Below are 15,488 nucleotides of genomic sequence, written 5' to 3' on the forward strand. Positions count from 1 at the left end.
AAGAAAAAACTTAAAGGCAACATGGACAACCTCTGGTGTTCTGTAAGAGATCCCAGTAGGCCTTTGTCAAAAAATGCTCTGGCATTCTTTATTAGGAACCTAATAAAGGAAGCTCACGCGGCATGCAACCAAGACCATTATAAACTTCTGAAAGTTAAGGCACATGAAGTGAGGGCCATCGCCACGTCGTTGGCTTTCAAGAAGAATATGTCGCTACAGAATCTCATGAAAGCGACTTTTTGGAGGTGCGACTCGGTCTTCGCCAACCACTACCTGAGAGACGTGACAATTACGTATGAGAAGTGCTTTGGGTTAGGCCCATACGTATCGGCGGATTCAGTGCTGGGGCAGGGAGCTGAAGCATATCCTTTTTAAATTTTTTCCCATTTGGTAATTGTCTTGTGTTTTTATGGTTGTATGAAAGAGGATGCAGGTAGGCATCTCTTTCAGTCGTATTACTAACAATTAGTATTTTGGTTAGGTGATCTGAGTTGTGCTTGAGCTCCTTGCATTGGTAGTGGACAGGTTCTGTCATTTAAGTGGGCGGATCCCCTTTGACAAGATCCTAACTGGATTCTACCAAGTAAGCGGAGACAGTTCCCATTGGTAGACCCAAAGAGTTTTTCAGCTGTAGGTCACACCCTAGCTGTAACTCTTCAGGCAACGCAGACTAATAGACAGTAACTATGAAGTCTTCTGCCTAAAACAGGTAAGAACCAAGGTTTTTATATCCTATAACATGTGTTGTTTCCCCTTTCTTTGTACTTGAGTGTCTCTTTCCCTCCACCAAGGGTGTCAATCAGCTAAGTATATATCTGACAGGAAAGTTCATGTACAAAAATGATATTGTTAGTATTCAATAACAGGTGGAAGAGAAAATCTGACAAGAAAGTGGGATTGGTTCTTACACCCGCCACCCAGCGGCGGGTAAGGTAGATCACCTGACCTACCTGTCGCGTGTGCCGCGAGTTTTGAATTCTGTCGTGACGTCAGAGACGTAAGCTAAGTATATACTATCTGCCAGGTAAGTATGTACAAAACTTTATTGTATACTAACAATATCATATTTAGAGTTATATTTCTTCCATCAGATCGACGTCGTGCCATAACCCTGGAACATGCGTCATAGACCTGGAAATAATTTCTGATGAATAAAATTGAAAAGTGTCGTAACCTTGAAACATTGTAAGTCGAACCCGTCGTAAGGGGGGACTGCCTGTAAACTTACTTAGATAGGTTGAGCCCGGAAGAGGCACAGTTATCCTTTTCTTTTATGATTTGTTAAACCTAAACTGTCTTTGTCAAAGGTTAACACTGGAATAGGTAAAGTTAACCTTTTAATTTTTAGTTTTAGAAAACCTGGATTGTCATTGTCAAAGATTAAGCCTGGAAAAGGCAAAGTTAACCTTTTGTTTTGAGGTTTTGGAAACCTAGAATATCTGTCAAAGAACACAAGGTTCTCTGTGACATATTTGATTAGGCTAGTGCATGAGAACTAGCTCCTCATCTTATACCTTTATTGAAGGCAAACATTTATAATGTGAGAGGTGTTGCACTTCGTTTAGTTTTATGACAATATGTTGCTTGAGGATGTGACACAGTAGAAGTGAAATTTTGTTTTTTCCACTCACTTAGTACGCTACTAAGAGTGGATAAAGTCTTGTCCTGAACCAAAAAAAAAGTGATTTTTAAGATTTTATTTGAAATTATGGGTGTTAATATTTTGGGGAGCACGAAGGTACAGTCCGGTTCCGAATTATGCGTGTTCGAATTGTGCGATTCCCCTTTTTTGCAGTCGCTAGTTCTCAAAAATAGATTTTCTATATCTGCAAAGCCGTTCAAAGTCTGCAAGTCATGTGCTGTAAAACATATAAAATCTATTGTCTTTTCAAGTATTTTAGGATGGGGGGAGGGTTCACTGATATCTGAGAGAAGGGGTAGGGGGAATGCTTGGAGGAAAAAAGCTATTATTCCTCTAAGGAGGAATGCAAGAGAAAAATTTCCTGCTCAGCCATTAGCTGAGAAGGTAGGCTCTGCCTCACGCATTTATGACGTCAGGCACTCGTAAGCAAGTTTGTTAGGCCTAACGGGAGTGAAGACACTCATGATCCGCTAGTCCCCAAAACCTCAAATGGTTTACAAAGCCTTCCTTCAGCAGAAGAACTCTTCACAGAGGAGGAGGTAGAAGAGTTTGAAGGTGTTTTGGCAGAGGATAGGTAGAGGAAATTCCATCCAAAAGGTTTTTTAAAGGAAATGACTGTATCGAACAGTACACTTGCACCTAATGGTGCCATTGTTTACATATGGGAGTTTTCACCATCCTGTGTGTATTTTTAAACTTTTTCAAAATATTAAAACCTTTTTAATGTTTTATTTATCCATGAGAACAATTTCATATTAGAAAAAATTACAGTGTAGTACATAGAAAGTATTGAAAATGGGTAGTATAAAAAATTTTGACTGGGTAAGTTGCCGTTTGCCTTGGCCCTAATGGAATTTTCCCATAAGATATGTGTTTCGAAATCTGCAAATTTCCAATTGTGCTAGGCCGTGGATCGACCAAATTCTCACATAATTGGGGACCCAATTGTACATATATATTGTATAGGAGCTTACTTGTACATCATAAAGGTATTTATTTTTAGTGACTGTCATTTTATAGGTTTTTTTGGACCAGGCACAGGGGTTCCCTCATTCCACTTCTCTTTCATTCTGACTGAATTGAAGTGGTGTTCTCCAGAAGGCTGCATTTGTATGAGAGAGCCTTGCTACTTGAATGGACAATTTCTGATGGCAGTAAGATCCAGAAAGGATTATTTTAGGTAATATTGTTTTGGGTTTCATGGAAGAAACTTTTAGCACAATTGCCTGAGCAGATTTTGTCTAGCTACATTTCCCACCATCCTCTTCTCAATGTGGGAGTCAGCTATCTTTGACAGTACGTAGATAAGTTATTTTTTGGATACTTACCTACTGTTAAAGTAGACCCTACCTAGCCTTCCCACAGCTTGGTGGGTTGTCAAAGAGTATTCTAACAAGGGCTAAAACATTGAAACACCTGGTGGAGGACAGGTGTACTAGGCACTCGTCATCTGGGCAGCCATTCAATCTTTTGTTAGAATGCTAGCTCGCCTATCAGCATGGAGACATAAGCTATCTTTAACAGTAGGTAAGTATCCATATAAATTTTACTTGAAAATTTTTATTTCAGTAACATATTGCAATAAAATAACCTTGAACCTTGAAATAATGAAAGATGTTACTCCATAATTTTCAGGTGTATTAGAAGAAGCAGAGTTTTATAATATCACCGAATTGATAAAGCTCTGTAAAGAGCGCATCAGCCAGCGGGATAATAGACCACCCAAGTCTGGGAAGAAACACATGTACAGAGTTCTACAGTGCCATGAAAATGAGCTTACCCAGCTTGTCTCAACAATGTCAGATGGATGGAAATTTGAGCAGGTAGGACATGGAAGAATTGGGTATTTTCAAGGAAGTGTAAGTTGTAGTTTTTTAACGCTCCTACAGTTATCAATAATACAGTGCTAACAAATAGTTGTATGCAAGCAATTACTGTCCATTGCAACTGAAACGTATATTTCCAGTTATAAACTGAGTAATTAGCATTTGTGAAATGGTGCTTTCCCTCTTTCCAGAATTCTCTATTGTAGAGTACATATTTTATTCTACATATATACAGTATTTGTGTTGATATCGTACCAGCTGTGTGAAAGATAGATAAATTAGCTCTGTGATCTGGTTTTGTATGAAATCAGACCTCATACAAGACAAAAATTTAATAATTCACTTCTTTTTTTATCTCTTATTGCGGATGAGATTTGTATAATCAAAAAAGGAAGCTATGAATATTTTCAAGTATCATAATTGTCTATGTAAGGTGTGGATTTTCTAAGCAGTGCAAATATCTGTTATGTTTATATTTTAGAGAAAACAGTGGCTCAGTGAGGTAATTGAACATAAGATGAGAAATAGAATATAATGGAACAATTAAAGATGCAAACCAGCTATTGAAGACAAATTTGGAGAACAGCATTCAAAACTTGACAAAATCAAAGAATAAAATGATTTCCTCTGGATAGACAGGTTTCCAAAAATCGTCAGGGTTAAATTTTATCCCTCATAATTTGCAACTTTAGTTCATACACAGACACAAGCCTTCATTATTTACAAAGGATTTAGCTTGTGAAAGTGAGCTTGAACAGCCACATAAACTTTACTGACAAGGTAGTTAACTATTTACAGGTAGGGGAAAGCCCCACCCTCCTGTTGGTTTGCTTTACTTCCGGCTGCTGTAGTAGACTCTGCCCAACTTTACTGTCTTCTTTACTAATAAATTGTTTTGAGTATTACCTTACTTTTTCTTGCTTCTTGTCTGATTTTTTTTGGTAATTTAGGATGAGTCAAACCCACAGTCATCTCAGCTTTCCACCTCCCTTTAAAGGTGGACCCACATTCACCTATGTACGTACATTGTGCAGGAAGTGCATGTGTACTGATAGTCCATGTTCAGAGTGCCATGTCTGGCCATTGGAAAAGTGGATGAAGTTCACTAGGATGAGAAAGAGAGGAGGGGTTGTCTTCAGATCTTTTCTTCCTCCCATGAAACTTTCTCCCACTGTTACTACTCATAAGGGAGTGGTTTTACCCTCTCATGACTCCCACTGAATGTTTGTGATGATTGTTCTTCTTTATACTAGCCTAAAGATAATAAATTATACATTTATAAATTCTTTATAAATTATTCTTACAATAGTCTCATACAACTTATGAACAATGCACAGAAAAGCCAGATTTCTCTCCTGTGTAAAGCTTATGTTACAAAATTACCAAAACTGTCTAGCTTTATAATAAACACTGCATTTCCAATCAAACACTAAAATGTTGCAATATTCAATGTCCATCAAACAATCACTGGAGTTTGCTGCACTCCATAGGGAACTTGTGTCCATTACCAGTAAAGTTTGACTCTCATCATTGTTCATGTGTTTACTAATACGCTTACTTTTACTCACTTCAAGCCTCTCCACTACATGCTCTTGCAAGTCATTTACAAGCACTGTCTGTAATAATGAATTTTAATTGAATACTTTTCAAATGCTAAACTACACAGTAAATTGCATCAACAGTCAAAAATGTTGCACTACAGTCCATAATTATCGTCCAACAGTCTTGTGGTTCGTCAGGCACGGGCTTTATCTGAGGTGTAATCATGTGCTTGAGCATTAACAACTTTCTACCAATCTCTACTGGATACTTATTGTTCTTGTTCGCTATGTAAAGCAGTGGTTCTCAAACTTTTTTCTGTCATTTCCCCCTGCACCCAGTTCAACCATCCAGATTTCCCCCTTCATGTGAATGAGGAAAAGAGTAATTAAAACACACTGTGACTATTTACTAATTTATTTTTCAAATGTATAAATATACTGATAAACATATAGTTAAATAGTAAAGTGGATAGAGAAGGGTTAGTAACAACTAACCGCAGAGCCATTTAGAGCGGCTAGTAATAAATAAAAGGATTTTTGTTTGCTCTTCTACTTTAGAATTAAATTAGTGAGGAGGGTGATTTTTATAGTTAGTAGGTAGTATAATTATTTCTCCCCTGGTAGCTTCAAATTTCCCCTCAGGGGGAAATTTTCCCCCCAGGTTGGGAACCACTGGATTCTTCTAAATTAACATTCAAGACATTCAAGCCAAGCATGTATAGTTGGGTTGGTCCCTCTCACCACATCAGACCTGCAATAAGAAGGAACCCCATTAGTTTCAATTGTAGTCCCCATAGGGGGTTAGTGCCATCAGTGCACCTTACGCTGTGCAATGCAGGCATTAAGGTTCTTTTCAGGTCCCTTCAGACCCTAGCTTTAACCCCTTCCATTCCTTTACTGTACCTCAATTTATATTCTCTTTCTTCGATCTTTCTTTCCACCCTGCTCTAACAATTGTTCCATAGTGAAATTGCGATGTTTTCTTCCTGTTGCACCTTTAAAACCTCTCTACTCTCAATTTCCCTTTCAGCACAGAATGACCTCATTGGTCCCAGCGCTTGGCCTTGAGCCAAAATTCTGTATTCCAGTGGCATCTGCTTCCCGTTCGGATCAAGGGGAAGCCATGACGTCATCGCCACTTTTGACATAGCTTCCATCGATGCCATCACTTCCAGTCATCTCCACTGCGCTGCCTCGCTCATGTGTGTCGTCATCGTTTGCTGCCGTGACGTCATCTCTGCCATCTGTTGGAGCCTTCTCTTGCTGATCCGTCTGAGGCTTTATGCCAGGTAGTTCTGAAGAGATTGGATTCTGTTTTGGAAGATAAGTTGGCTGCCATGTCGGCTGAGAGGACTGGAAGGAAGCTTGTTGCATAGCCCCCGCCTCCTGCAAAGAGACTGCGTAAGGAGCCAGTTCTGTCTTCCTCTCCTTCTCCCCCATCTCCACCGCGTCAGTGTATCAAGTGTTGGAAGGATAAGGACTTTGCCCTTTCTTTGCCTGCGAGTGAGTGTTAGTGTATCTTCCCATGTGCGATCTGCAGTAGCTGCTTTGTCCTCTGCATCGCCGTAAGGATCTCAAGGCGCCTGTCAAGAGGTTGAAGGTATTGAGCACAGAGTTGGTGCAGCAGGAGTGTTTGCCTGCCCCTCTCCCTGGTACTTCCAGGAGTTCGACCGAGGGATTCTTATTCGTTCTCGAGTGTTCGGGATTCCTCTCCAGCTCACGTTTGTACGTCTGCCACACCTATGCCCGTTCGTGGCCATGTTAAAGAGTCATCTGTTGGGAGAGTGCATAGTGAAGTTCCTGGTGTTGTGGTTGGTTCGTCGTCGGAGTTGGCGGTTGGATCCAGCCCAGACAGTTTAGGTGGATTCAACAATTTGGAGAGTAGGACTCCGGCTCAGTTTATCGGGGCACGTCCAATCAGTCTTGCATAAGGTTAACGCCTCTGTTTCAGATCGGGACAGTGCACTTTGCTGTAGGGGCTCTGCCAAGCTGCTACCCCTACCTCTTACCAGGCATAGGAAGTACACTTTGCTACGAACTCTGCCTTTTTGATGTCGCGTTATCTTAACCCAGACATCATTCATCTGAAGCCGGGATTGACTTTGGAGCAGGTGAGGTCGGTGGGTCCATCGCGGTGTCCACAAGATGCCTCAGCCTTGGAATGTACGGCAGCCTCCATGTTGCAGACGGTTTCTTGGCTGGACTTCTGGTCTATGGTCATTGCCAAGATAGTTCTGATAGGTCCCCAGAAGGGTTGGTGAGTGCATCCTCTCTTGCCAATCTTGCCAGTTTGTTGCACTCCGGAGGCAAAGGGTTTTCGTATATGGCTTGCCTCAGTGTTAATTTATGGGCTAACCTTCTAATTAGAAGAGATGCGGCTTTATCCAACATGGAAAGATCTGTTGATCCTGAGCCCTTGCTGGCGTCGAGGGATGGGGATCTGTTGGAGTCTCAATTTTTGTTCCCTCGGACCGAGCTGGAGGATGCAATAGACTGGTGCCAGGCTCCGCCGCCTCCTCCTGCCCAGCAGCAGTCATGAAGGTTATCGCCTGGTAGGCTGTCGAGGAGTTCGGTTTCGGCAGGGCCTCCCCGTTCATCCTAGCCTAGGTCAGAGAACCAATGTCCTTTTCGCTCCCGTTCCTTTAAACCGAGAAGGGGCCCCAGTGTCAGAGGTTGTCAACGGGTTAGGCGCCTCTCCCTCTCTTGTGCCACAGGTGGGGAGGTGCCTGGAGGGCCATTGGGCCAAGTGGCAGAGTTATGGGGCGGAGAAGTGAGTGGTAGATGTCCTTCGGGTGGGGTACCTACTGCCATTTGACTTCTCTCCTCCCCTCTCGGACAAGCCGCAGCTCAGGAGGGCGTATCCTCCAGATTCTATGAAGTTCTTGGCTCTTTGGGAGGAGGTGCAGAAGATGCTGGACAAGGATGTGATAGAGGAAATGGTGCATCCGTCTCCAGGGTTTTACAGTCACATCTTCTTGGTGCCCAAGGAGGTTAGCGGCCTGTGATTGACTTATCCACCTTGAATCACTTCATCAGGAAGACTTGGTTCAAGATGGAGACCCCACGTTCAATATTGGCAGCTGTGAGGAAAGGAGACTTCATGCTGTTAATAGACTTGAAGGACACATACTTCCAGATCCCTATGCATTCTCTCAGGGACAAGGTCTTCGAGTTCAAAGTCCCGTGCTTCGAGCTGACCACAGCCCCTCAAGTGTTCACAGGGGTCTTCTCTCTCGTATCAAGTTGGACCCATGCTCAGGGGATCCGTTTGCTGAGGTACCTCGACAATTGGTTGGTCTTGGCAGTTTCCAGGGGAAAGCTGCTGCAGGACAAAGATCATCTGTTTCAGTTTTGTCTGGAACTGGGCATCATGGTCAACCACGAAAAGACAGCCTTGTACCCAGTCAAAGGATTCTCTACCTGGGCATGGTCATCGATACGACGGTTGCAAGACTTTTCCCGTCGGATCAGAGGTTGGAGAAGTTGCGAGTGGTGGCACGCGACTTCACCTCGGAACCACATCATTCTTCTCATCAGTGGCAAGTTCTTCTGGGAGTTTTGTCTTCTCTGGAGAAGCTGGACCCTCATCCCTTCTTTGGTGGATGAACGACCTAAATCTTTTGAAAGGTGTCCCTCTGTGTTCTCTCCCACCTTACTTCCTTCTGTTTTCAGATGCCTCCCTCGCAGGTTGGGGGCCTCATTTAGGTGGCCTCATTGCCTCAGGCGTTTGGAGTTTGGAGGACAAACAGCAGCAAATCAATGTCTTGGAGTTGAAGGCAGCCTTCCTGGGTCTGAAGGGGTTTCGGGAGAAAGTAGAGGGTCATTCTGTTGTTCTCATGTCGGTCAACACCATGGGGGTCGCCTATGTGAACAATCAGGGAGGCCTGGTTTCACATCAACTTCACGCCTTGACTGTAGAGGTTCACCAGTGGGCGGTCAGCAATTCGGTAGAGCTCTCAGTCAGATATATCCCAGGCAAACTGAATGCAGTCGCAGACTAACAGTCGTTGGGATCAGTTCCCAGGCACAGAGTGGTCCCTTCATCAAGTAGTAGCAGACAAGCTCTTCCAGGTTTGGGAGAGACCCATGCTGGACCTTTTTGTGACTCAGTTCAAAAGGAAACTGGAGATATTCTGTTCAGTGGTTCCAGATCCTTTAGCGTTAGCAGAGGACACGTTCCAATATCCCTGGGACAACCTGGAGGTGTATGCCTTTCCTCCGTTTTGTTTGATCCGTCAAGTTCTGAACAGGCTGATGAGTTCACAGAGTCTCAGGATGACTTTGGTAGCCCCTCTATGGCCTCAGGCGGAATGGTTTTCAGAGCTGCTGTCGTTGTCAGAGGTTCCAAGGGAAATTCCCCCTTGGTGGCATCTCCTGTGTCAGCCGCATGGAGAAAGGTTCCACCAGTCAGTAGAATCCTTTTCCCTTCATGGTTGGAGGCTATCAAGTATTTCCTCCGAGCAAGAGGCTTTTCTCAGAGAACAGCAGGGCATATGTCCAGCAGTCTCAGAAGGTCGACCTCTGCGGTTTATCAAGGCAAATGGGTGATCTACTGTGATTGGTGTCGTAAACGGGGTTTTTCTCCACTCGCAACCTCTATTCAGCGAATAACAGACTTTTTAACCTTCCTCAGAGATGAGAAACGTATGTCTGTTTCTGCCATTAGAGGCTACAGGGCGACCCTGAGTTTACTGCCTGTGATGTTTGCCGTAGGCCCGCCCCCCCAGGATGCCTTATAAATACGACTGACGAAGTAGGAGGGAGCAGAGATCATCAGTATAATAGCCACAGATCAGATAATCAGTGAGAGATCAGCAGCAGAGATCATCATCAGAGAGAGTCACAGATCTGATCAGTGAGCGATCAGCAGCAGAGATCATCAGAGAGAGATAAGAGAAGAAGGAACCAACGAAGGATCAGAGAGGAAAAGTCACTCGAGAGTTGGTTGAATTCTGGTCAAGTCGTCGTCAGGAGTGGACGACCGAGTTATTTCGACGTAGAGCAAGACTTCAAAGAGGAAACATTTTACAAGAGGTTTTGAGGAGTTCCTGCCCTTCAAGTGTCAAGAATAGACATTGTTTTCTGCAATACGGTGTCAAGAAGACGTCTGAAGTATAGTTCTCCTTTTGTGAAACCATCGCTTCAAGTCACAAAACTGGCCACCAAGTATTTGAATTACCTCACTTCTTCCCCAGTTCACGCATTGTAAGATTTTGCCTTTTTATGTAAATAGGAGATACCATTCTGCATTTGTCTTTGTTAGTAAGCTGTAAGTTGTTCAGTCGTGCCCGAATAATAAAATTTTAATTTATATCATTGAATCACGTTTTTACAACGAATTATATTTACAATTGTTGCATAAATTAATTTAAAAAAACAAAACTCGCGTATACATTCGATTTTGCAACACTGCAATTCATTTGTTTTTCCATGGGATAGAAATACAAAATATAACTGTGCAACTCTGTTGATTTTTTGCTTTGTTACACAAGCAAAAAATTGAGGTACGACAGTACGAGCTCGAGATGCCGCTGCTATGTAAATTGCATTGTGACAAAAATTAAGATAAGCACAGAAGAAAAAGTAAATATGCATCTTTTCCATAAATATTTTAAAAAGTTCTACATTACTTCACTGTATCCAATAATATTGTATATTTTCTCATGTTATTGTATTATAAAATAACTACGGTAGATCCCCCACCAATGGCTCGACACCTTCATGTGGTGGTGGGGCTTGTAAGGTGTGAGGAAGAGGTGGACAATGGTAGCCAGGCAGTTTTCTACTCTGCCAGGTGCAACCATGCTACTAAGGCCATTTCTTAGCACCCAGACTAAGTTCGATCCTCTTTTGAACCTTCTATTTTTTTCAGTCTCACTTCTTCCCCTGTCAGGATGAACCAAAAGTTGATGACCTTAGAATGTTAATAGATGATGGCTGTGACAACTCTTGTGATGTGATGGAGGGTGATGATGAGCGGCATTCCTCCTCACCCATAAAATTTGGGTACCTGACGTGATCGAGCGAGGGGAAAGTCTTATGCCAAACTTGGTCCCCAGCACTGGGTCGGATCTCAACAGACTGATGACGCCTTAATTGCTGGGGATCAGGTGTATAACCAGGAAGTAACCTCTAGGGGTGGCCTCTTAATGTGGCATTCCACACCCCTCCCTTGTTGGGCTGCCCCAGTGCTTGGTGTTACACCTAAACTTTATAAAACCAACCAACCAACCATGGTGGGTGGAGGACTACATGGCTGAAAACAGCACTTTGTGTATATCTATTCATTATTAGGCCCTAATGTTGAGGACCCCAGCGTGGAATTAGACTTGGCTATTGGATTCACTCAAGACAATAAGCATACCATAACAGCGATGGCACCATATGAGCCATTAATAAGAAAAGAAAAGTGTACAAACCCGACCCAACATTAATTCATTTTGACCATATTTTTGGGACAGATAATTGGTCCAGATTTCTTGTTCACAAAACAGAGAGGAAAATTTCCTCTTATGTTTTAGAGAACAAATTATTAAGCTTACACAGAGACACAGAATTTTGGCTTGAACATCACATGGAGGATAAGACATTCAGAGAACAGGAACTCAAGCAAATTGAGAAGTTTGTTTACTTGGGAAGTGTAGTAACAGCAGACGGGAGGCAAATTGAAGATATACAAAGAAGAAAACTAGGAGCAGCAAGAGCTTTTGAGGTTCTGAGAAAAAATGTTTGGTCAAGGCATGAAATCAGTTTGAAAACTAAAATGAGAATATTCAATGCAGTAGTACTACCAGTCCTGATGTATGGCTCATCCACCTGGGCACTGACCAGAACAGAGGAGAAAAGGTTGGATGCTTTTGAGATGAAGCTGCAGAGAAGGATACTTGGCATTAAATGGGATGATTATGTTAGAAATGAAGACATCAGGGTGAGATTGAGGCAAAGGCCAGTCAGTACCAGGTTGAAGAGGGGAAGGCTGAAATGGTTTGGACATGTTGAGAGGATGGATGGGAATAGAGACCCCAGGAGAACACTGAGAGCAGTACAAATAGGAAGAAGACTGCTGGGCAGACCAAGAACCAAGTGGATAGACATAATTGTCAGGGATCTTGAGGATGAAATCCAAAACTTAGAGGAAGCAAGGGAAATGGCTCGGGATAGAGACAGATGGAGAGGAACTGTATCAGCCTTATACCACTGGCCAGTGGCGGGAAGATAAAATATAAAAAGAAAAAATACACCCAACTAGAGAAAATGAGTTTCAGAGTACTGAAATTTAATGAGTGGCTGATTGAAGCCACAACAAAAGCCCAGTCAGAAACATTTCATAACATAAATTAAATTCAAGGGATAAATGTAAGTGAAAAGCCATGACATGCTTAACTATATCCAGGGTACAGTTGTACTACCCCAAATTGAAAATGAGGAATTACCAGAAAAGAATATTATATTAGAATCACTAAAATTGATATGATAATATTCATGACCTGGAGTTATATCAAATTCCAAGCAAAAAAAAACCAAGAAGGTGCCATCAAAATAGCAAGAATCAAATTTAGAAGCCAAAATTTACGAACAAAGATTAAAATACTTGGTTAAAATAAAGAAGTACGCCCTCACATACCAAAACCACTGCAATTAAAATTTTTTTTTAATTTGGTCACACATTCAAGAATGCCAAAATAAAGAAAATGTGCAGTGTGGTTCAGAACAGAACAGAACAGAGTGGAATTGCCTAAATATTAATTGTGCTAATTGTGGACTTGCTTATGCAATGTTAAAAGAATTCCCATTCAATATGTACAATACAGAATTAAAACTACTGATGAGTAGAACTGGAATGGCAGCAATAGAGGCTAAGCTTGAGTTAAAAGTAAGAGGGATACTTCACCCAAGCAGAAATCCATCATATAAACATATGTTACAAAATAAGGTTCCCCAAATATCGGATGCTTGTTTAGAAAAACCAAATCTAATACCTGAAATTACAATAAAAAACAAATATGCTGCTCTATCATATTTAGATGAACATGATGCCAATACTTCATGTATAGACAGCACCTTGCAATGCAGACATTGCTGATGATTCCATACCAGATCAGAGAGTAGGTGGAAAAAGGCGAAACCCTGAAAATGGGACCCCTCCGAAATAAAAAAAACTTGACACCAAAGATGACTCCCATCCTCTAAAAAGGAATACTATACAGTGGACCCCCCGTATTCGCGTTCTCCAGATTCGCGGACTCACACATTCGCGGATTTCTCTTGGGAGCGTTTCCCTGCATTATTCGCAGAAAATTCACGCATTCGCGGTATTTTTCTATGATAAATATCCACAAATTCCTGGTTTTTTTGATGAATTTCATCATAAAATGCACTTTTTGTGATAAAACTATTAAAAAAACCATGTAGGAAAATTTTTAGTGGGTTTTACTTGAGTTGTAACTAACAAAATAGGCTGTTTTCAGCATTTTTATAGGGGTTCCAAACATTCGCGGATTCTAACTATTCACGGGGGGGTCTGGTACGCATCCCCCGCGAATACGGGGGGACCACTGTAGATAGTATTGATGTAGAACTGAAACATTAACCACCCCACAAACAAACGAGTTCTTAGAAAATAATAACATGGTTCATATAACTCCATCACCCATAATAGGACAAAGAGGAAAATCCTTAACTCATCCTCAACCCTGACCAACTAACAATTTTTGTACATGAACTTTCCTGCCAGATATATACTTAGCTTACGTCTCTGACGTCACGACAGAATTCAAAACTCGCGGCAAATGCGACAGGTAGGTCAGGTGATCTACCCCACCCGCCGCTGGGTGGCAGGTGTATGAACCAATCCCCCTTTCCAGTCATAATTTTTCTGTCGCCGGTGTCGACTACATCTGTTGTCGATACCTCTCGATTTTGAATTATTACTCGTTTTCGCCCTGGATTGTTTCAACGGACTTTTGGTGAAGTACCTGCTCCTTGGCTTGGCATTTGCGATTTGTGGACCGGTTTTGGATTATTCTTTTGATTATTCTTGGAATTTCATTATGTCTGATTTGGAAATTAAGAAATCAACTATGTTCAGAGTTTGTTCTGTTACCGATTGTAAGGTGAGGCTACCGAAAGCTGCGGTAGACCCTCACACAGTATGCATGAGGTGTAGGGGGAATGACTGCTCATTTATTAACCCTTGTAATGAATGTGGTAATTTGAATGAAGAAGAATGGAAGGCGCTTTCTTCTTATGTAAGAAAGCTTGAGAAGGACAAGGTTAGGAAAGCTTCATCTAGGAGTTCTAGTAGGTCTCGCGCTAGCGAGTTTGAAGTTGATAACCCTGTTGTAGACGTAGCGCCTTTACCAGTTTCAGCCCCTGCTTCCTGCACCGAACCCGAAGATGCGCCTTCGGAGGTGGACACTATGAGAGCCACTATTCGCAGCATGGAGCTGAAAATTAAAGTGCTAGAAGGTAAGTGTTCTCTTTCCCTCCTTCTAAGCTTACTGGGAAACTAGGATTCTGGTATGAATCGGGAGAACCCTTGGGCCTCGTTCTTCCATCCTCGGCAGACTCGGACTTCTCTTCACTGGTGGATTCCTCTCGACGCTCTGCCCTCATGTCTGCTAAGACGACATGGGGGATGAATGAGCTTGACCACCTGTTGAAGGGAATGTTCCGAGTCCTGGAGGTGTTTAACTTCCTAGACTGGTCTTTGGGCGTTTTGGCCAAGAAGACGCAGACCCCGGATTCCATTTCTCCTGAGGATCTTATCAGTGTTCTCACGTGTATGGACAAGGCAGTGAGGGATGGATCGAGTGAAATAGCTTCACTTTTCGGAGCGGGAGTGATCAAGAAGAGATCTGTGTACTGTTCGTTCCTGACGAAATCAGTATCGCATGCTCAGAGAGCCTCTCTCCTGTATTCTCAGCTCTCTCCAACTCTTCCCTAAGAAGATCGTTCAGGATGTTTCTTGTGCCCTTTCAGCTAAGGCTACACAGGACATGCTAGCCCAGTCTACCAGGAAGCCTCACTCTTCTTTCCAAGCTAAAACCAAGAGAGAGACTCCAGTTAGGCAGGAGCCCTTTCGAGGAGTCCCTCCTGCCAGAGCTTCTTCCTCTAGAGGATCTAGACCCACTAAACGAGGGAAGACCTTCTCTAGATCCATCAGAGGGAAGAAGTAGGATTCAAGTCCTCCAGACATCAGTGGGTGCCAGACTTCTGAAGTTTGCCGACGTCTGGGCCCAGAAAGGGGCGGACAACTGGTCACTCTCGATTGTCCGCAAAGGCTACCTCATTCCCTTCTTATCAAGACCTCCGTTGACGACGACTCCGAGGGAGTTGGTAGCCAAGTACAAGGACCCCATCATGAATCAAGCCCTCTCTCTAGCAGTAGATCTTATGCTGGAGAAGGAGGCGATAGAACTAGTGAAAGATCCTCATTCTGCGGGTTTTTACAACAGACTGTTCCTAGTTCCCAAGAGC

General features: G+C 42.7%; 1 protein-coding gene across 3 annotated transcripts in view; it reads left to right on the forward strand.

Annotated features, from left to right (window-relative positions):
* LOC135200273 (BTB/POZ domain-containing protein KCTD5-like) overlaps positions 1–15,488 on the forward strand; it is a 173,988-nt gene that overhangs the window by 68,128 nt on the left and 90,372 nt on the right. For all 3 annotated transcript variants that reach the window (XM_064228762.1, XM_064228761.1, XM_064228760.1), the window contains exon 3: positions 3,278–3,465. In XM_064228762.1, coding sequence (XP_064084832.1) covers positions 3,278–3,465 — 188 coding nt within the window. The remainder of the gene's footprint in view (positions 1–3,277; positions 3,466–15,488) is intronic.

Source organism: Macrobrachium nipponense, chromosome 26 (genome assembly GCF_015104395.2).
Source record: "Macrobrachium nipponense isolate FS-2020 chromosome 26, ASM1510439v2, whole genome shotgun sequence".
In the NCBI taxonomy this organism is placed as follows: domain Eukaryota; kingdom Metazoa; phylum Arthropoda; class Malacostraca; order Decapoda; family Palaemonidae; genus Macrobrachium; species Macrobrachium nipponense.